This window comes from Podarcis bocagei, assembly GCF_964188305.1.
Source record: "Podarcis bocagei genome assembly, chromosome: 2".
Classification (NCBI taxonomy): Eukaryota; Metazoa; Chordata; class Lepidosauria; order Squamata; family Lacertidae; genus Podarcis; species Podarcis bocagei.
This window is the reverse complement of record NC_138126.1, coordinates 89,789,308-89,811,547: the sequence shown is the minus strand read 5'-3', so window position 1 is coordinate 89,811,547 and position 22,240 is coordinate 89,789,308. Positions and strand designations below refer to the sequence as shown.

The window sequence follows — 22,240 nt, the reverse complement described above, 5'->3', positions numbered from 1 at the left end:
GAAAGGATGCGAAACTGATTTCTAAGATTTATAAACTGTTATTGGAGTGGGAAGCTAAAGGCAAAATGGTAAATGCGACAATGATTAAATGTGCTATAGATATTGGTTATAATATAGAAATGGGGGAGCACTATGAACTTCTCTGCCTGGTACCTTATTAAGGAACATTTACAAAAGATGATGTAACGGTGGTAACTTGAAACCCAGCAAAGTGGTGAAAATGTACAGAAAAAGGTCAAATCTATGCTGGAAGTGCCACAAGGTACAGGGAACCCTGATCCATATGTGGTGGTTGTGTAAATATTCTAGAGAATACTGGGAGATTCCATTAAATAAAGGAAGATTTGAGACAAAAATTGGTGGAATAGCAGATTATGCAGCCGACAAAAGACTACCTAGAATGCCATGGAGAGATGGATGGAGAAGTCTGAGGATAAGAGATAATGATGAGTATTGTATGGTGTATATATAAGTTGTATAAATGCATATATATATATATATATATATATATATATATATCACCCGTATAGGCTCTGTGGATGATTCTAGTGATATTTAGAATAGCACCCATTGAATCATAGTGCTAACCTCATTCCAGTGCCTGTAAACAACTTATTGCTATGTTTTCCCTTGCAGAGTGATCCAGGCAACTGGTCAGTGCTGGAGCAGCTGGGCCTGGACCAGAGCTCAGATTTCTCAGACACCAGTGTACAGCAGAAGCTGGATGAAGAAAAGGAGAAGATTAAGCGTGAGATTCGAAAAGAGCTGAAGATAAAGGAGGGAGCAGAAAACTTGCGCAAGGCAACCACAGACCGTAAGAACCTCTCCAATGTGGACAACTTGCTCAAGAGTTCCAACCGCAAGCTGGAGGCCCTGCACCACCAACTGCAGGATCTCAATGCACATATTGTCGTCAAAGACCCTGAAGAGCTGGGGGGTAAGTGTGTGCAATGGACCACCGGGTGGATGGATGGGAAGTCAAGGGTGAGGTGCTATGGGGGAGCCAAAAAGCAAGCAGAGATTTAGGGCAAGGATGGGTAGGAACTGATGATAGGGTGCACAAGCTTTAGGTATTGGTGGATTTAAGTCTGTCTCTGGCTTCCTGACGATTTCAGCTGGCAAGAGTTTAAAGAACTACAGAGAGGGTTGTTAAATTGTGTTGTTGAGCTTCCCTTGATCAAGAATATCAAATCTTTTAAACACCTCTCATGGTGAGCAAATCCGTGACTTTACTGGGCAATGTGTGCACTTTCCCCTAGTTTGGTGAGAGGCATTTAAAAGGAAATGGCTGGTTTAGCGAAAGCTGTCCATAGCTAAGTTAAAGAAGTCACTCATATAAAACAGGACTGGCGGCATCTACTTGCACTTCAGGAGAATTTTGTGACATATAGAATAGGATAACCCATCCTGAATGCAAATTAAGAACAGATCTTCCAGTAGGCTTCTGTACTGGGAATAAGGTCATTTATTCTTAGAATTATTGCAGTATCAATACATGGGAAAGCAATTTAAAAAAAGCTTTTATAACAATGCGGGAACTGCTTTAAAGTGTGAAAAGTGTCTCTCTTATCCCAGGCTACATTCTTCCAGAGTGTGCAGCATCTTATTTTGACTATTCTTTGAATGTTTTAAGACACTATCAAATTCTGCAAAAATTGATTGAGGCATGTATTGCTGAGTCAGGAGCTATATCCCTCTCCTTTTATTATGCAAGAATCATTATAATATGACAATTTTAATTTGTTTTGATGAAGATGACTGTTAGCCTCTTTGAGTATTTTATAGAATAGCAAGCTATAACCTGCCATTTATTATTATGTAATAATAACCATTCAGATGAGGCTTACTTCAGCTACTATTTTTGAAAACTTGCACATTGCACCTGCAATTTGTTTTGGGGGAAAGTTCAGAATATAGAAGATAAAATATAGAAGTGAGTATTAATAATTCAGTTAGCTTCATATTTGGCATTGGAGAAACACAGCTTTCCATATGTTGCTACCTACAGTTCTTGAATGTTCATAAAACCATCGACAAAGCTGTGAAAGTGTGTATTTGTGTGTGTGTGTGTGTGTGTGTGTGTGAGAGAGAGAGAGAGAGAGAGAGAGAGAGAGAGAGAGAGAAAGAAACAAAAAGAAAGAAAGAAAGAACTCATTTGAGCTGCCAGGCATTGTTTGTTTAAAAACTGTTCCGTATAGATCCACACCCTAGCCTGTTGGCACCTTTGTATGGTAGAGGAAACTTTACACTTTGCCAATCCTGTTTGTATGCTCCTCCCTACCTGGCTGTTCCCAGCCCCTTTTTCCTAATAAGCAGTCTCCAGTCTCTAATAAGTTTTCCTAATAAGCAGTCTCTATGCCAGTCTCCAGATGTGGACAGTCACTAACAGAGCAGAAACTTGGCAACTGGCCTGTGTGTCTGGAAGGAGGCATTGGGGAATAAGCAGCAGCAGGGAGAGGAACATCCCCAAACCCCTCTGTATGAAGCAATCGAAAAAAGGCACAGTGGAGCCCATGGAGCACACAGGCAGAACCTTAAAATGGCACCACTTCCATCCAAAATAGCTTGTTACAACGATGGGGCTGCACCTTATGGAGAGGCAGCGGCCTGTGACTTTGCAAAAGAGGAAGCGGTTGCTGTTGTACCTGACTCCACTGTCAAGCACAGGCCACAAAAATGGGGAGGAGGGGGGGAGAGCCTGCTTATATATATATAACTGGGCTAGAAAGCCTGCGGGGCTTGGGTGTGGCTGTTTCCTTTTTGCTTGGAGAACCTAGGCTCAGAGCCCCCTGCAACCCAGAGGTCAGAAAGGATAAGAGTTCTGGATGGGCCACTGTCTAAGCCTGTCCTCATTCAGCCTGTGGGCTGTGATGTGGTGTTGCTGACAACACTGCAAGTGTTCTTTCTAACCAAGTGCTTTGTAAATCTAGGATTTACTCAGTGGTGTACTGGCTTAGAAGATCTGAGCTGCTCTCTCTTTTTCTAAAAAGGATTCATTCCAGTTGGCTTGCTTTACACTACATTGCACAGCAGTGAATACCAAGCAGTTCTGGCAGCCTTTCTCAAGAACAGGCCCCCAATCTTATAGTCCATTCTTTGTCTCTGGGAGAGAGAGAAAAGCGCTAAACCAGGAGTGTTGGGACCGCACCATTGCCTAATGCTAGTTCCACGTGATGTCAGCTAGGGTCCAGAATTTAAAGTGCCAAAGTCTGAATACGGCCTCTCTTAAAAGCCTTTGGCCTATGTATTCAGTGAAGAGTTGTCTGCCCTGACATGGATGTTGTGCAAAATACATATATTATTGTTAATGCATCTAATTGTATACAACTCTTTCATAGATTAAATCACACTCAAATGCACTATACCAGACCTGTAGAAGTCTCTCTGGATCCAGGAACATACAGTGGTACCTCGGGTTACATACGCTTCAGGTTACACACTCCACTAACCCAGAAATAGTACCTCAGGTTAAGAACTTTGCTTCAGGATGAGAACAGAAATCGTGCTCCGGCGGCGCGGCAGCAGCAGGAGGCCCCATTAGCTAAAGTAGTGCTTCAGGTTAAGAACAGCTTCAGGTTAAGAACGGACCTCCAGGACGAATTAAGTATTTAACCCGAGGTACCACTGTATTAGATACTGGTTAACTGAATTCAGCTGTTTTCTGCTGTCTGTCTCATTGGCAATCTGCTCTTGGATGGAAAACATAATGAGGGAATCCTCTTACTAGGCTTGACAAAGCATCCTTTGTACAACTCTTTATATTTAGTATTTAAATGACAACTTCTTTACAACAAATGGTCCTTTGGTTGAAACAAGTGAATTTGTGTTTTTATATAATTTGAATAGAATTCAGAAAGATTTCAACATGCTCATACTGATCAAAGTAACAATAAACAATGACACAATTTAAAGCAATATCTTTTTTTTAAAAAAAATGGATCCATAAAACAGTACTGAAGCAGCAAAAAAAGAGATATCATCTGCTGCTGCTTTAGGTTTTCATAGACACTAAAATCCTGAGTACACTCACATTTTAGCCTGGTACAGTGGTACCTCGGGTTACATACGCTTCAGGTTACATACGCTTCAGATTACAGACTCCGCTAACCCAGAAATAGTACCTCAGGTTAAGAACTTTGCTTCAGGATGAGAACAGAAATCGTGCAGCGGCAGCACGGCAGCAGCGGGAGGCTCCATTAGCTAAAGTGTGGTGTAGAGTGTGAAGCCAGTGTGGTGTAGTGGTTAAGAGTGGTAGATTCATAATCTGGGGAACCGGGTTCGCGTCTCCGCTCCTCCACATGCAGCTGCTGGGTGACCTTGGGCTAGTCACACTTCTCTGAAGTCTCTCATCCTCACTCACCTCACAGAGTGTTTGTTGTGGGGGAGGAAGGGAAAGGAGAAGGTTAGCCGCTTTGAGACTCCTTCGGGTAGTGATAAAGCGGGATATCAAATCCAAATTCTTCTTCTTCTAAAGTGATGCTTCAGGTTAAGAACAGTTTCAGGTTAAGAATGGACCTCTGGAACGAATTAAGTACGTAACCAGAGGTACCGCTGTACTTAAAAACTCACCAAACTGAGCACAAAGCAAGTATCTCTGGGGGGTGGGGTGTATTCCAGAGTTGAGAGACCACCTCTAAGAAGACCGTTCCCTCCTTGAGGTAACCTGGACCTCATGATTTTAATGGTTAAGAAGCAGTGCTTTGAATTCTGCCCAGAAAGGGGCAGCAAGTAGGTACAGCAGCCTGAAGATGGGCGAGATACCTTCCCCAAACAAGTAGACTGGCTGATACATCTTATTCTGTGCTGAGGTCCAGAAACCTCTAAAGCAGAACGCAATCTAAATGTGTTCATTGGCTTGATTCAATCTTGTCCCCAGTGCCTCCTGGGGGGGTTACGGATTCCAAGATGCCAATGAGCCAGGATGGGCGTAAAGATGTGTATGCATCCCATTGCATGCTCTTGATGGTCCCTGCTACGTGATGCCAGTTCCCTACCTGCTAGCTCATGCATTTGGATGGTTCCCCTGATAGTGGTGGTCTGGGATTTGTGCCCTCGTGGCATTAACCACTTTACTGTCTTCCCAGATGCCCCACAATCTCCAGGCAGCCTGAGCCGATCAACAGCTACCAAGAACCGCATTGCTGGCCTGGAGAAGCAGCTCAATATTGAGCTGAAGGTGAAGCAGGGAGCAGAGAACATGATACAGATGTATGCCAACGGTGCTGCCAAGGTATGTGGATGTCACTGGCTGGCTGCCTCCTCTCCTGCCCTGAACTTAGCTAGTCCCTGCATGCTCAGCCACTAAAATGCAAATATACCAGCAAAGCTGCCAGATGCAGAGCTAGACCATTGGTCAACCTAGCTCAATGTTGTCCTTTCTGACAGACAGCAGGTTCTCTCCAAGTTCTTTGGCAGAAAGCCTTTGCCATACCTGCTACGCAAGGTGCTTTGAACTATGCAAGTATGCTAGCCTTCTCTCCTCTAGCTGCCTCTTGCTTCCAGCAAAGCCAGAATGGCAGGCTGGTTGCATGTATAGTTGCAAAAGAGGGAAAGTTCCTAGATAATAACATCAGTAGGTAATTCCTGCTGGTCCAAGTACATATTTCCTATTAGACCATTAGTAAACCTTTCTGAGTAAACTCTTATGCTATGGCTGTATGTCTTACCGTTAGCTGCAAAAAAACATCTAAATATAGTTGCTCTGTTAAGCAGTGCTGCACCAGGAAAATTTTGGTCCAGATATCACATGCAGTTACACATTTTCATACGATCTCGTCCTTGGGACCAAGATGGCAACAGTTGACTGAACTGATATGAAAATAACATTTTTGTGCATCTGAACTTTTGAGGGAGGCAGGCGCTTCTGTGGATGATTTTGGCGTCTTTGTTATCAGGGTCTCAGGATTGAAAAGAAAAAGAAAAAGTTGGTGGGATTCAATGTAGTGCAAAGGCAAACATTCTGTCAGCACAAGAGTTTCTTCTTGCTGAACAGAATGTCCCCGTCCCCCATGCAATTCAAAACTATTCTAAGGATTCCCCCAACCCTCTGCAGAAGATCTGGGGACAGGGTGAAGCGCACTTGGAGGAAGGAAATGAAGGACAATCCAGTTGCTCAGGTGGACATTCCGCTTGCGCAGTTATTTATTAAAATACCACTTTCAAAATTGCTGCGATTGAGTTTTCTGGTTTTAAATATTCACATTGGAAACCACTTTTGTTGAGGAAGCAGACTGGTTACTTAAAGGGATTTTGTAGCTGCTTCTGTTTTGAGGCTTACCCCGTAGACTGGATGCCTAGGATGTGGTTCAGTATGCAGAAGAATAGAACATGATACCTCTAGGTTTAGGAAGCATGGGTGTGTGTGGGGGGGGGGGATGTTTTCTTCTGTTATGGCTAGGGACTGATGCGCTGAGAGCCAGATGGGTAGGCTTTGCCCTTGGATTGGGATGCATTCTAATGACTAATTCTCTCCTGCCGTCCCTGCTAATCCCACCCCCACCTGGCCTGCCCTCTAGGATCGGAAGCTGCTGCAGACAGCCCAGCAGATGCTACAGGACAGCAAGACCAAGATCAATATAATCCGCATGCAGATCCGCAAGGCTATGCAGGCTGACGAGGTGCAGCTGAATATGGAAGATGGGCAAGGTGAAGGGGAGGATAAAAAAGAAGGTCCCTGTGGCCGGCAGGCTGCTCTGCAAAAGCCAACGTCCCTTTTTCCCACTTTGTAACCTTTAAAGAGCCCTTCAGGAGTTGGAGAATGTCAGGAGCTCATCCTACACTCGAGTAGGACCCTGGCAGAGACACATGACTGACTAGCATGTTCCCTTCCTCCTGGTCAATCGTTCGGGAGCTTCAAAAGCTTTCTTCAGCCCAAGCATCACAGCGACTGATGCCAACAGACACCAGCACACTTAGGGATCTGCAGAGTCTTTGCAGCTTGCATAACAGACCTCAGCAACTCAGCATTTTGGCTAATCTACTTTATTTACATATAAACACACACGGAGCACTGCAACATGGCTCCCTCACTCTCTAGCATCAGACAGCAAAGAGAAAAAGAACAAAAGACAATAGTCCCACCTCATGGAACACAGTAACACAAACATCCTGTCTCCGTCACTTCCCACTCTGTGGAGTCAAAACATACACCGTCACGTGATAGACAAAAATCCTATGACTGCAGTCATGGAGCAGGACTTCTAACAGAGAATGCTCCCTGGAGCAGTTTGAATAACCTCCACCTGGTGCTGGGGAAACTGCCCCCGCCCCATTTCCTTGTGCCTGGGATGCATGTGTTCTGGGTTCCCTCCACAACTACTCCTGCCATCTGATGCAGATAGCAGATGCCTGACGCCCATCCTGTTACTTGCAGGTAACACTGACCTGAGCACCATCGAGTTGAGGATCGAAGAGCTGCGGCACCACTTCCGGGTGGAGCACGCTGTTTCCGAGGGGGCCAAGAATGTGCTGCGCCTTCTGGGCTCCACCAAAGTTCAGGACCGCCATGCCATCTCCGAGGTAATGGGCGCTTCGCTCAGCTGGGGGGGAGGCGGGTCTCATAAGGTCCGATTATATACACTCACACTTACGTACACATAATTACAAACGGTTTGGGAATTGTTAACGGGTCCTTTCCCTAGGACTACTATAAGCAGCTAATAGGGTTGAAATCAGCCGAACTCCTCTCCCCATTCCCCCCACCCTGGCTTAGGTTTCCTCTTGCAGCATTCACTATTAATGAAGCTGTCTTGGGGAAACAAGCAGACCATCTGTTTGTCACAGAGGTGGTGGCAGGTATCATAATTTGCAGAGTCTCCATAAGCAGAGTCTGGCAGGAATCTGAGATAAGTTAAAAGGTCTGGGACGTTCACTTGTCCCTCTTGACTGTTCTACGGTTCCCTAGCCTGTGACCTGTTGCATCCAGTTCTACTTGCTGCTGAAATTAGGAGTGGGTGGGTTATTGTATTTGAGTCGCCCAGCTGCAAGCTCTGCTACTGAGATGTGACTTGGGATGTTTGTGAATTAATGAGTACTGTGCCTCCATGTCATCGTTCATATCCTAAGAAGGCTGTGGTATTAGTACAAGGTTGGGAAATGGGGTGGCGGATGGAACACCCATCAGTGCCATGTGTAGGATGTAGCCATATTTTTCCCTGGCCGTTTTAGGCACAGACTAAGCTGAATGAGTCAAGCCAGAAGCTGGACCTTTTGCGGCACTCCCTGGAGCAGCGTCTAGCTGAGCTGCCTCAAGATCACCCAAAGGGCTGCCTCATCAAGGAAGAGCTCATCCTGGCATCCTCCCCGGCCTTCAGTGCCCGTAATACCACTTCCTACCAGCACAACCAATACAACACCCTCTCAAAGCCATCTCCACTCACAGGTAACTATGGACTTAGCTTTGTTTGGGGTGTCTCCAAAGCCCTCCCAGCTCACCATTGCTATTTTTTGGAGGGGTTTTCAGCACTGTCCACTCCCTAAATGCCCCAGGGCTGCCCATAGCTAGCACCTCTCTAATTTGCTCCTTCCTCACCTCACTCTCTCCTTTCCCATACCTTAGTAGTGGGAGAACCCTTGCTCTCTCAAATCCTTAAGAAGGCTCCAGGGAGTTATGGCTGTTCTTCGAGTGCTCCTGAGCAGGGCCTGCTGGACCTTTGAGCTGTTGTCTCTCTTGTTGATAGGGATGCTGGAAGTGCAGTTGTTGGGCTGCAGCGAGCTGTTGGAATATGTCCCAGGACGCACCCGTGGCTCCACCGTCTCCCTGCCGTGCAACAGCCCTGGTGAAGCGCGGCCATCTTTCATGAGCCGCAGCGGGCGAGGCCTGTACAGCCGAAGCGGCAGCGTAAGCGGCAGGACCACCATCAAATCAGAAGATAATAGCAGTGAGTAATGGGGGGGGGCGGGTTGGCAGGCTCTAAACTGGGCTCAGGGTCAACTGAAAGAAGGGAGACCTTCTAGCACAACTAGTCCTACATGGGGCTCTGTGGACCCTGTCTTTCTCTCAGCGGTTCAGACAACATCAGGTGGAATCCTTCTACTCTGTTTTTTCTCATTGATCTCTAATTTAAGAGATTTTTTTTAAAAAAAATTGTCCAGTACACCTTAGAGACCAACTAAGTTTGTTCTTCATATAAGCTTTTGTGTGCATGCACACTTCTTCAGATACACTCATAAGAGATTTTTTTTTTGCTCTGCTATCATCTGCTGAAGAATGTCAACAGTAAGTTGGGTATCTGAAGACACATTTCTTTTCTCTGCTGTCCTTTTCCTGATACCTGACATGCTGAGTGTTGGGACACACACCCTGTTTCCTGCTTCACTTTTTAAGAGTTAACACTTCTGAACTTGCTCCCCTTTCTTACTTGCTGTCCGTCGCTTTTCCAGCTTATCGGTACTCTTCCTCTTGCAGATGAGGTGAGTGCTGTGCTGAAGCTGGATAATGTAGTTGTCGGCCAGACGGCCTGGAAACCCAGCGGCCTACAAGCCTGGAACCAGACCTTCGCAGTGGAGCTGGAGAGGGTATGTGGAAAGATGCATCCTTCCATGATGTTCCTGGTTGGGTCACAGGGGGTCACCAGTTTTATAATGGAAAAAAGACCCCTGCGTTTGCTATCCTTTTGGGAAAGGAATGGAAGCTGGCAATCACATTCATACCCACTTAACTTGCTGTTGGCCCCCTCTTCTCAAATAACACTCCCAATGTCAAATTATAACTTTGTGGAGGAATGAGAGAGTTTATCAGGACTCATACACTGATATAAAAGATGAATTTTTTGCATCTCAAGGACATAGCAAGGGTCAGTAAGATTCTTTGTTTTTTGTACTCATCAAGCAGTAGACTGGTCAGCTATAGCTCTGGCACCTTTTGTGTCGTATTGCTAAACTGCTTCATACAGAGAAAGGTGGTGAAGGTGTGTTGTCCCCCAGTGTCAGTTTTGATTGAGCAGTTGTGGGTACAATGTAGAGTCCAAGCCAATAAGCTGTTGCCTTTTAAAAATAAATAAATGGATTATTTCTCTTCCTCTCAGGCACGAGAGCTCGAGATTGGTGTGTACTGGCGTGACTACCGCAGTCTCTGTGCCCTGAAATACCTGAAGCTGGAGGATTTCCTTGACAACCAGCGCCATGAAATCCACCTGGAGTTGGAGCCACAGGGCATTCTCTTGGCAGAGGTAATAAAAAAGAGCCAAACTGGGCAGAACTGGGATCTGAACATCTGGAGATCCAGCTAGTCAGATTTCTTAGCAGAATACTCTTAGATAAGATGGGAAATGCCAAAACACAAGAGTTATCTGATAATAGCAGAAGAAATACAACCCCATTTTCGCTATCATTTTTGTAAATATTAAGAAAGTCCTCAAAATAATTCCTATTATTATTATTCCTCCTATAGAGTCTAAGCACTTGCCCAGTGTACTGTTAACATGCAGCCCTTTGTAAAAGTGGAAGTTTCCTATAAGCAGCAATACATTCGCCCTATATTGGCAGAAATGACCCATGCTTTGTTAATCTCTGTTTTTTATTTATTTAGGGTTGATATATATGTGTGTATATATATGTGTGTATGTATATATATACACACACACACATATACATACATATATATATATATATATATATATATATATATATATGCAGGTTTTGGTGTCTTCGGGTGTCTTCCCGTGTAAGAGTTGGGGTGTCTAGGCGACGTTTCGACGAGGTCTCACTCGTCATCTTCAGGCTGGTGCTTTCGGCTTCTTGTTACTGGAACAGAGCAGGATCTCAGTGTTTGAGTTCCTATAAATACTGTTGAGGGGGTGTGGTGTATAGCCTCCAACGTTCTGGGCAGAGAGGGAGTTCCCAGGTTAGTGTGCCTTTTCTTCTTTTGTTCCTTAATTACTTGAGGGATATCTTGAGTGATTTCTTGAGTGATATTCTGAGTACCACTTAGGAGGGTCATTAGGTGTGGATTAGTTGCTAAAGCTTTCGTGTCTTGACCTCTTGAGCTTGTGAAAAGTTTTTCTGAGAAGATGGCTGTACTGCACTTAGTTGTGCTCTGGCTTGGCTTCGTGTATAGGGGCGAGCTGTGGTTTTGTGCCCTGTGCCAGCCAGATCTGTGTAGGGATTGCAGGGGGGTGCAGCATCCGGAGGTGCCACTATGGTTTGGCTACTGGATGGTGTCTGTACTTTATCTGTGGAGAGGGTCTGGGTTTGGGTCTGGTGTGGTTGATTGGAGATGGCGTTCTGTGTGTCTCTGGTTCTGGTGTCGGTTTTTGTGGGGAGGGCTAATTTCCAGATGTCTGGCAGGCGGGACGTGTCGTCACGCTTGTTCATGTTGTGAGGGTGTTTCTCTATCTCGATGGCTTCCATGATTATTCTCTTGTGGTGATGTTCCATGTTAAAGAGCAATTTGGAATCTGCAAAATTAATTTCGTGTCCTGTTTCTTTCATGTGTTGGTAAAGAGAGGAAGTTTTTTCTTCTTTTTTGACGGCATTCTTGTGTTCTGCGATACGTGCATTTATTCGTCTGTTTGTTTGTCCAATGTACGTGGCTGGGCAGACTTTGCAGGGTATTTCATAGACCCCTTGGTTTTCTAACTGGATTTTATCTTTTGGGTTTCTGAGGATATTGGCCCAAAAGATAAAATCCAGTTAGAAAACCAAGGGGTCTATGAAATACCCTGCAAAGTCTGCCCAGCCACGTACATTGGACAAACAAACAGACGAATAAATGCACGTATCGCAGAACACAAGAATGCCGTCAAAAAAGAAGAAAAAACTTCCTCTCTTTACCAACACATGAAAGAAACAGGACACGAAATTAATTTTGCAGATTCCAAATTGCTCTTTAACATGGAACATCACCACAAGAGAATAATCATGGAAGCCATCGAGATAGAGAAACACCCTCACAACATGAACAAGCGTGACGACACGTCCCGCCTGCCAGACATCTGGAAATTAGCCCTCCCCACAAAAACCGACACCAGAACCAGAGACACACAGAACGCCATCTCCAATCAACCACACCAGACCCAAACCCAGACCCTCTCCACAGATAAAGTACAGACACCATCCAGTAGCCAAACCATAGTGGCACCTCCGGATGCTGCACCCCCCTGCAATCCCTACACAGATCTGGCTGGCACAGGGCACAAAACCACAGCTCGCCCCTATACACGAAGCCAAGCCAGAGCACAACTAAGTGCAGTACAGCCATCTTCTCAGAAAAACTTTTCACAAGCTCAAGAGGTCAAGACACGAAAGCTTTAGCAACTAATCCACACCTAATGACCCTCCTAAGTGGTACTCAGAATATCACTCAAGAAATCACTCAAGATATCCCTCAAGTAATTAAGGAACAAAAGAAGAAAAGGCACACTAACCTGGGAACTCCCTCTCTGCCCAGAACGTTGGAGGCTATACACCACACCCCCTCAACAGTATTTATAGGAACTCAAACACTGAGATCCTGCTCTGTTCCAGTAACAAGAAGCCGAAAGCACCAGCCTGAAGATGACGAGTGAGACCTCGTCGAAACGTCGCCTAGACACCCCAACTCTTACACGGGAAGACACCCGAAGACACCAAAACCTGCATTCCTGTACCCGTGAAAATCTACGAAAGCATATATATATATATACACACACACACACACACACACACACACACACACATATATATATATATATATATATATATACACACACACACACACACACATATATATATATTTATTTTCTGGGAATTTCCCCTGTTTGGTATTTAATCATATCTTCCAGAATATTTTTCTCAAGTGAACATGGGTGTCACTGTTTCACGTTGCTGGATTGCAACCAGCACAAGCGTTGCACTGAATTTTTAAAATTGTCTACATAATACCAAAGCAGACGCTTTAAGTTGCCTGTGGGTTTTAATGTTGGTCGTCCCCCCCCCCCCATCTATAAAGTGCTTTGATATGATCATTAGGAAAATGCAGTTTACCTACAACGAAAGCACCACTTTGAGAAAATACATTTAGCATGTGTACGGTTACTGTGAACATGCACAAAGAAATCCACCTGGAAAGGCTTTGTTCTTTTTCTGAAGCATTGCATCTCATTTGGATGCTAAAATGTGGAATATTCGTTACAGGGACAATCAACAGACTGCTGTCTCTTTCAGTGCCAATTCAATTCCTCTGGGATAGTTTCCTCCCACAAAGATTTCATGTTGAGAAAAAGAAGTCAAAACACCTCCAGCTTCTGTTTGTCTCATTTTGACAGGATGAAAGAATGATCTCCAAACCATTTATTCCAGCCTGGAAACAGTGTTGGTGAACCTTGAATTAGCATGGGGTTAGCGAGGAGATAGATGTTGCCTCTCTATAGGTTTTCGGTGCACTGCCAAAACCATTTTTATTTCAGTGAGCTGTCAGTGTGGTTTAATGCTTTTAGCTCTTTGCTTTTAAACTTGTTTTGACCTGCTCTTATTTATATGGTGCTGTTCTTCATAATCATCAGATTGTCTCCATTGTATTTGTTTTGATATGTTATTAGTAACTTTGCGAGCCACTTTGAATTTATTTGTAAAGAAAATCAGGGTAGAAATTTCTAAATACAGTGGTAAAGGTAAAGGTAAAGGTACCCCTGCCCGAACGGGCCAGTCTTGACAGACTCTGGGGTTTGTGCGCCCATCTCACATCTATTGGCCGTGGGCCAGCGCTGTCCGGAGACACTTCCGGGTCACATGGCCAGCGTGACAAAGCTGCATCTGGCGAGCCAGCGCAGCACACGGAACGCCGTTTACCTTCCCGCTGGTAAGCGGTACCTATTTATCTACTTGCACCCGGGGGTGCTTTCGAACTGCTAGGTTGGCAGGCGCTGGGACCGAGCAGCAGGAGCGCACCCCGCCGCGGGGATTCGAACCGCCGACCTTTCGATCGGCAAGCCCTAGGCGCTGAGGCTTTAGCCCACAGCGCCACCTGCGTCCCACAAATACAGTGGTACCTTGGGTTAAGTACTTAATTCCTTCTGGAGTTTCTTAACCTGAAACTGTTCTTAACCTGAAGCACCACTTTAGCTAATGGGGCCTCCTGCTGCTGCTGCGCCGCCAAAGCACAATTTCTGTTCTCATCCTGAAGCAAAGTTCTTAACCCGAGGTACCACTGTAAAACGAATGTTGTAGAGATCTAAGACCTTACACTCTTACACTGGTACTTATGGAGCTCTGATTTTTCTGACAGTGCTTGGCTGTCCCTGTTTTCATCCTTATGACAGGGCTGGGCAGTGGGGAAAGATTTAAGTTTCTCTATCCAACATTGTGATGGGAAAGAAGCTGAGGCTGGTGAAGAGACTCTTGGGCTGGGGTATAGTTTAGATCAGAGCTTTCCAAACTGTGTATCGCAACATGTTAATATTTCAGCTGCAGTCTGTTGGTGTGTCACATGAATTCTCCCCAAGCCCCTCCTGGGGCTGGAAATGGGTTTGTTTAACCTTTGGTTTGCTAGTAAAACTGAATTACTGTGTCATGAAATGATGCATGTCTAAAGAGTGCATCACTGACATGGAAAGTTTGGAAAGCTCTGGTTTAGATAGTTTTGTGTTATTGATAATAATTTTTCATATGCTTTTAGATCTTACTATGATTTATGTGGAAATGGTTCAGTTTGGTTGTGTTTTTTCTGATGAGTTTTATTTATTGCTTAGGACTACTTTTGTTATGTTTGTAATTCTGCAAATGCTTTCATGTTGTAAGCCACTTTGAGCATGATTTTTACTATGTAAAGGTGGCCTACAAATAAAATGATGATGGTGGTGATGATTTGCACGGATCACCTGATGGGAGTGTGCACGCCTCTGTCCGCCTGCATGAATGTGGTGTACATGTGTGTGTTCAGGAGTGTGGGAAGGCCACACCCAGCGCTGGCCTAGCAGCCCCTGGAGTGGTTGCCCTGGGGCTGAGAAAGGCTAAGCCCCTCCCTCCTGCTCCAAGGTGGAGACATCTTCTATCCCATTCTATGTGGGTGTGCTTTATAACCTACCCTAACGGCCTCAGCCTTGAGGCTCTTTTTGCAGTAGTGTTCATAGCAGAAATTATCGCCCAGTGTGCAAACTCACCCTTGACTAGCTTATGTCATTTTCCCCTGCTGCAGGTTACCTTTTTCAACCCTGTCATCGAGCGCATACCCAAGCTCCAGCGGCAAAAGAAGATCTTCTCCAAGCAGCAAGGTAAGGGCTGAGTGAAAACGCCTAAAGGGCAGGCAGCATCTTCGCCACCCTAGCCTTGCCTGGTTTTATTAGGTGCTTTCTTAACACACATTTTAGAAGGATTGATTGAATCACGCATCCTTCTGCCAACAGCTTAGCTCACAGGTAGCCATTGTTGTGTCCTCCAGGTGAATGATGGGAGTTGTAGTCCAGCAGCAGCACATTGGGTAACCCTGGGTTAGTTTGGGAGAAGAAAGCAAGCTGTGTTGCTGACAATGTACAGTGGTATCCACCTAAGGAATCCTATCGGTGCAAGCCTTGTGTGAGGGCTTCCACAATGTGGCCTTCCTCTCCTCTCCTCCCCTGGCACCCCCTGAAATTGACTTGTGGGGTTTCTCTTCTCTCCCCCCCCCAAACAGTGCATGGGGGAAGGAGGAGAGGGAGATCATTCTGACTGGCAATCTGCAGTGTTTGCACTGGCAGGATGTGCACCATAGTGCAACATTCCAAATGGCTAGAACCTGGGGCCACCCAGAGAATCTGATTGATTCAGAAGAGAACAGATTTCTTCATTACACATCGTTAACCTGTGGATGCACTTCCATAGGATATGGTGGTCGCTTTGAAAGGGAATTAGCCTTGTCCTCAGTTTGTTTGGCAGTCAGCTGCTACTAGGTAAGGGACCCCTGACCATTAGGTCCAGTCGTGGCTGACTCTGGGGTTGCGGCGCTCATCTCGCTTTATTGGCCGAGGGAGCTGGCGTACAGCTTCTGGGTCATGTGGCCAGCATGACTAAGCCGCTTCTGGTGAACCAGAGCAGTGCATGGAAACACCGTTTACCTTCCTGCCGGAGCGGTACCTATTTATCTACTTGCACTTTGACGTGCTTTCGAACTGCTAGATTGGCAGGAGCAGGGACCGAGCAATGGGAGCTCACCCCGTCACGAGGATTCAAACCATCGACCTTCTGATTGGCAAGTCCTAGGCTCTATGGTTTAACCTACAGCACCACCCATGTCCCCAGCTGCTACTAGATGCTGCCCCCAAGTTCAGAGCAGAGCCAGAATACCAGTTGTGAAAACAGCAGTGGAAGAAGGCGATTGTCCTCATGTGCTACTTGTGGGCTTCCCTGGGGTTGTCTGGTTGGGCCCTGTTGGAAACAGAAGGCTTGCTTTGATCCAGCAGCACTCTCAGGGTTTATGGCAGCTTGTGGTCTGACATTTCTCCCCCAGGTAAAGCTTTCTTGCGCGCCCGCCAGATGAACATTGACATTGCCACTTGGGTGCGACTCCTGCGGCGCATCATCCCCACAGCCAACACCACAGGCACTTACAGCCCTTCGACGCAGATGACCCCAACATCTGGCTCCGAAAGCAGGCACAGCCTCAACTCTGGGTAGGTGCCCACTGGACTGGGTGGGTAAACAGCCTGTGCAATAGGGAAACACAAGTTCTTTTATATTGTAGCTCCCTTTTTTTCTTTTGTTGCTAGGGTCAAGGCAGGCATAGGCAAACTCCAGCACACCAGATGTTTTGGAACTACAATTCCCATCATCCCTAGCTAACAGGACCAGTGGCCAGGGATGATGGGAATTGTAGTCTCAAAACATCTGGAGGGCTGGAGTTTACCTATTCCTGGGTTAAGGAAAGAAGGGAATTTGAGGGGAACGATACGTTTGAAGGGGCATTGTTGAGGTACCCTATTCTCAGTTGGGCACTAGGATACCACCAGGTGGGTGTTGTCTAGCATTATAAGAATATCTTGATTGCACTTGTTCTCATTTGTGGCTGTGCCATAGCCATGCAGGTTTCTAGACCCCTTGACAAATCTCTTCCAGGGCCCAGTTCACAAAGCAGTCAGAGCTCTCCCCCCTCCCAATAAGCACTTGTCTTTCTCCAAGACACAGAGATGTTCTCCTGCAGGTCTAGCTCTTGCCTAGGCTACCTAAAGTGCTGTCAGTGTGATGCTGAGGCCTGGAGGCAGTGATCTGGGTGCTGCTTGCCTCCGTTTCTTACTCAACTGCAACCCCATGATGTTATTGCCTAGGATTCTCCAGAGTGGCATTTTCTCCTTTTCTCCAGGGACATTGCCATTGAGAAGCTGAGCTTGGATGGGGACAGAATTCAAATCGAGCAGGTGGGCCAGGATGACAGTGAGCTTCCTGGGAAGGTCTTGTTGGTAAGTGTCTGTGTTCTTCCCCTTCTTTCATCTGTCTGCCCGGAAGTTGCTCCCTTGTCTGCTCCTCTGTCATGAACAGCAGTGAGTTGCCTTAATCTGCCATTTGCAGAGGCCTCTAATTTGTTTGTGTGCTTGTCTCTTCAGACCTCACAAGTTGGGGAGGAGATTCCCTTCCAGGTGGAGCTGGGCCCCGGAGGGGAGGCAAGAGGATCTGATGGTACTTTTCACAGGTAGGGGACAATCATTATTCCCACTCCCACTCCACATGCACCCCCTATATGCAGATCCTTGCTCACCTTCTATGTCATATACACACTACAGTTGCACCCCACCTCCTTACCGTGTTCTAACCCTGCCTCCTAAAGTGGCTAACGTCAGTCTATACTGCAATGAAAGCTTAGTTGTGGCTCATCCCTTGCACGGGTTCCAACATTTCTTGACCTCTTATTTCCAGCAGTTACTTCGGTTTGGGAGATAGCAAACATAATATATTGCTGTCTGGGGTGCTTGCCTGGAATGTGCACATGCAGATTTCACAAACCACTGAAGTTTTAAGTGTAACACCATTGATAACGTATGTCTTGCTTCCCTACCACCTTTCACAGTGCCCAAACTGTGGTGTTCCCTGCTGCAGAAACAGGGGGTTCTCACATGAGCTGACATTCATAGGTCCAAGTGTGGAGAAGCTCATAGTGTATGGGGGGGTTGGGGGGGGGAGGAGAGAGGTGTGGGGACAGCTTTCTCCAACTTGTTCTTTTTATCTGACAGCAGCCACCTGAGAAAAATGCCTCTCGCATTGGATGACTTCCGATTTGTCGCTGTGCTGGGGCGTGGCCACTTTGGCAAAGTGAGTATTCTAGTAATTCCTCCTCAATACTTCTAGGTACCTTACATTCCTCCAAGAGGTGCATCTGCTTCCCCCCATCCTGACAGGCATAAGGCCATCTGCTAGCGGGTGACTAGGGTCTGGAACCCTGGCTCCTCACTTCTTCTGCTTGAACCTCTCCCGATGTCCCAGTTCGCCTCTTCAGTGTCACAGAAATGTTAGGTGCTGGTTTAGTCACTGATCTATGCTGCCTTTCTTGTGTTTGCCTTGGGCATAGGTGCTGCTGTCTGAATTGCACCGCACAGGGGAGCTATTTGCTATTAAAGCCTTGAAGAAGGGCGATATCGTTGCAAGGGATGAGGTGGAGAGGTGAGTCTGTTCCAGCAGCCAAGGAAAGGCATGGTGCCAGGGGGGCTGGAGGGCTATGCCATTGAATCTCTGGGCGTTTTTTATATGCTTTTGGTGTCATCATAGTGATAGTTTGGGATAAGACCTGAGTCTGCATCCCCATACTAGGCTCTGTTCCTGTTCCCTTGGCAGAAAGATTATGTGTGTATGCAAGAGAAATGGTATTTGTAGGCAGCAGCTGAAAAAGCACGTTACTTCTCATGAGGAGCCATGGGCTTATGCAACTCCCAAGGTCCCCCAAAGGGGAGGAGGGGGCAGTTCTGGCCAGTTAAATGCCATTACTCCAAAGGTGCTGTAACCTCCCATGCTGTGTCTGTCTCTTTGCTCACTCCCATGGGAACACTTTATCCCACATGTGCCTGCCCCAAGTAGCATCAAGGCTCCCCACGCCCCAGTATACATAAGGGTAAAATGCATGTATGCATTGAATTGTGTGGGAGTGGGAGCTGGGAGGGAGGCTGTTCCAATGTTGTAGATCTCTGCCTTCACAGCTCTGGGGCTTCTCAGTGAGACAGCCATGCATGCATGTGGATGCACACACACACACAAGCAGCGAAGTGGGCATGCACAAATTGCAACTGTGAAGGCAACAGCCTGTTTTTAGAGTGCCAGGCAATGTGTGGTTGTCGCCCATCCTGACATAGTTTCTCCCCTCCCCCCCCCTTCCCTACTAGCCTGATGTGCGAGAAGAGGATCTTTGAGATTGTGACCCATGCACGACACCCCTTCCTAGTGAACCTCTTCGCCTGCTTCCAGACACCCCAGCACGTCTGCTTTGTCATGGAGTACACAGCAGGTGGAGACCTCATGATGCACATCCACACGGATGTATTCACAGAGCCACGTGCCACGTGAGTTATGGGTCAGGGAGAGGGAGCCACAGGGCATGCAATGGAAAGGGGCTAGAGGCGTCCTGAAAGCATCTTGCCCATTGCTGTTTTGGGGTCACTTGCCCTCTTGCCAGCACACTGAGAGCCGATTAGGCAGGGATGCAGTGGGTGGCGAGTCCGGCTTTCCAGCCCTATTTACTTTGCCTGTTACTGCACACTTCTCTTCTTGAAGCCTTCATGCAGTTCGTTAGTCATTGCTAACTAACCAGAGAAGGGCTGGTCATGGTCTCTCCCTCTCTTGCCCTCTGTAGGTTTTATGCTGCTTGCGTTGTGCTGGGGCTGCAGTTTCTTCACGACCACAAAATTGTATACAGGTAGGTAACACCATGTGGGCCACTATCCTGGTAAATTCATCCCCTCCCAGAGTCTCTTCTACACTCTTCCGTGTTGTCTTTTTGCTCTGTGCTTCTTGATATGTGTTATAGCATAGGAGGGTGTTGTTCATCTGCCTATGCACCGTGGGATAATCGTGGTGTCTCCTGCCAAACAAAGAGCTGTGGAATACGATACAGGATTCCTGTGTTACAGTGCAAGTTCAGTTAACCCTGTAGCTCCCTTCGGTGAGGTTGGCTGATAGTTTCTGCAGAATGCAGTGGTTCTCTCTGCCTAAAATTCTCTTGCCCTGCAGGGATCTGAAGCTGGATAACTTACTGCTGGACACAGAGGGTTTTGTGAAGATTGCAGACTTCGGCCTCTGCAAAGAAGGTGATTGTCTGGGGTGAGATGGATACCTCCACGGTAGGCATAGGATCCTCTAAAATGGGGGTAGTGAACCCACAGCCTGCAGGCTGTAAGATATTTTAATGGCCACAGAGACCGTTCTCCACCACCCGCCCCCCTGTCCGACATTTGACATTTTCAGGATTTTCCAGAATTTGTTAAAGCACTTTTCCCCCGAATTTTGCAGATTTACCTTGTGGCCTTGCTTGGATGCATAGTTATTCCACTTAATTATTTCTTAAGTCTTTGCAGTCCTTAAGCATCACTAAAACACCTTAGACAGAGTGATTCTGCAGCTCTCAGTAACTTTTGTCCCAGGCACTTCCTGTAGCTTCACACTGACACCTAATGAAGAGATATAATCTCTGCTATCGATCTCGAGAGCAGCCAAAGCTTGAAGCTGCAGAATGCATATCTTTTCATTGGTGCCAAGCTGCAGGAAGTGCAGTAGCACTTCTTCCCTCGCCCCTGCATTTATTCCTCTTTTTATAGTATACTGGGGGGAGGGGGGGGGAGAGAGAGATACATTTGGATCTGCCAGCCTGTCCCCCCTTCAACTGAGTGTGTGCGTGCCTGCGTTGTTTTGTGTGTGTGTGTGTCTGTGTGCAGTGTGTGCAGGCTGCTTTTCATCTTCTCTCCACACCCCCGAGACTGTATGCACTATGTGCTCCACGGGTGTGCACATGTCTCCAAATGTGAATGTATGTGCATGCTGGCTTGCAGCCCTAGGCCCTCAACCTGAAAAATGTTGAGCGCTCCTGCTCTAAATCAAAATGCAAACGAAGTACAGCCTTGTAGAAATGATGCCAGACTAAAACAACTGCCCTGGTAGGCACTAAACTAATCTAGAATGATCCCCAAAAGACCTGGATGGTGGGGAGCATGCAGAGGGGAGGAATGGACTGTTTTGCTTAAGCTTTCTTAGCCCAGTTCTCCACTGTAATGTGAAATCCTCCAAATCCTGAAGGAGAATGTGCTTCATCTATCCCTTATTTCAAAAGTCCCCCTCAGATGTTTCCAGATGTTTGTCCCTCCCTGGCAGGCACTTTGCAGAGGGCTTTTGGTGAGGGAACATGTTAATAACCACTTTCTTTTGCTCTGCCAGGGATGGGCTATGCTGACCGTACCAGCACCTTCTGTGGGACTCCAGAGTTCTTGGCTCCTGAGGTGTTGACAGACACATCATACACAAGAGCCGTCGACTGGTGGGGCTTGGGGGTCCTTATCTACGAGATGCTTGTAGGGGAGGTGAGTCCCACCTGTTGGACTGAGGAAAAGAGTGAGTTGAGTGCAAGAAACCAGGATTTTATTATTGGCAATCAAGCACAGGATTGTGTGTGTGTGTGTGTGTAGGTTTTGGGGCAGAGGGGTTGCACAGAGAGAGAGTGAGTGCGTGCAGAAGAACTTGGATGTTTTGGGTGACATACGACCATTGGCCCATCTTGCTCAGTAATTGCCATGGTTCCCTGGGAGTCTCTCCAAGTCCCACCTGGCTAGGTCAGGCATTTAAACCATTGCAAGCAAGATATTCTCCCACTGAACTGCAGCCGTTCCCAAGGAGGGATATTAAAGAGGCCTCGTTCTCCACAAGAGCCTAGGAAGAGCATGGTTGGAAGTTCTGTGGGCTAGCACTGACTTGAGAATAGTTTCCTATACAAGGCCATGTGAGCCACCTAGGTGTTTTATTCTCACTGGGGCATGGGTGGTGGTCCAGCACAGATGAAAGCGAGGGTGTCCTGGAGTTCATCCTAAGGGATGCCCAGAGGAACAGATCATCAATGACGCCCTTCATCTCCTGATCCTGCCTCGATTGACTTTGTAGTCCCCATTCCCTGGAGACGACGAAGAGGAAGTATTTGACAGCATCGTCAATGACGAGGTGCGCTACCCCCGTTTCCTTTCCTCGGAGGCCATTGGCATCATGCGCCGGGTAAGTCTAGGGGCTCCCCCCCCAGTCTGGGTTGGAGGCTTGCCAGAGTCAAATAGGGTGGGGGTGGTTCCTACTTAAGGGAGCGTAGGCTGTAGAGAACAAGGGGAGGGTTTGGGGGCCT

At 46.8% G+C, this 22,240-nt stretch overlaps 1 protein-coding gene and 1 long non-coding RNA gene across 2 annotated transcripts in view; both read left to right on the top strand.

Moving 5' to 3' along the window:
* LOC308582035 overlaps window positions 1-22,240 on the top strand; it is a 33,900-nt gene that overhangs the window by 4,406 nt on the left and 7,254 nt on the right. The gene's annotated exons all lie outside the window — the stretch shown is intronic.
* PKN1 (protein kinase N1) overlaps window positions 1-22,240 on the top strand; it is a 33,306-nt gene that overhangs the window by 3,812 nt on the left and 7,254 nt on the right. The window contains exons 2-20 of the mRNA XM_081184845.1: window positions 637-937; window positions 5,085-5,230; window positions 6,516-6,645; window positions 7,373-7,518; window positions 8,167-8,380; window positions 8,679-8,879; window positions 9,407-9,516; window positions 10,026-10,169; window positions 15,113-15,188; window positions 16,400-16,562; window positions 17,249-17,345; window positions 17,490-17,575; window positions 18,114-18,192; window positions 18,449-18,540; window positions 19,254-19,430; window positions 19,721-19,783; window positions 20,098-20,174; window positions 21,295-21,437; window positions 22,012-22,176. Coding sequence (XP_081040971.1) covers window positions 637-937; window positions 5,085-5,230; window positions 6,516-6,645; window positions 7,373-7,518; window positions 8,167-8,380; window positions 8,679-8,879; window positions 9,407-9,516; window positions 10,026-10,169; window positions 15,113-15,188; window positions 16,400-16,562; window positions 17,249-17,345; window positions 17,490-17,575; window positions 18,114-18,192; window positions 18,449-18,540; window positions 19,254-19,430; window positions 19,721-19,783; window positions 20,098-20,174; window positions 21,295-21,437; window positions 22,012-22,176 — 2,610 coding nt within the window. The remainder of the gene's footprint in view (window positions 1-636; window positions 938-5,084; window positions 5,231-6,515; window positions 6,646-7,372; window positions 7,519-8,166; window positions 8,381-8,678; window positions 8,880-9,406; window positions 9,517-10,025; window positions 10,170-15,112; window positions 15,189-16,399; window positions 16,563-17,248; window positions 17,346-17,489; window positions 17,576-18,113; window positions 18,193-18,448; window positions 18,541-19,253; window positions 19,431-19,720; window positions 19,784-20,097; window positions 20,175-21,294; window positions 21,438-22,011; window positions 22,177-22,240) is intronic.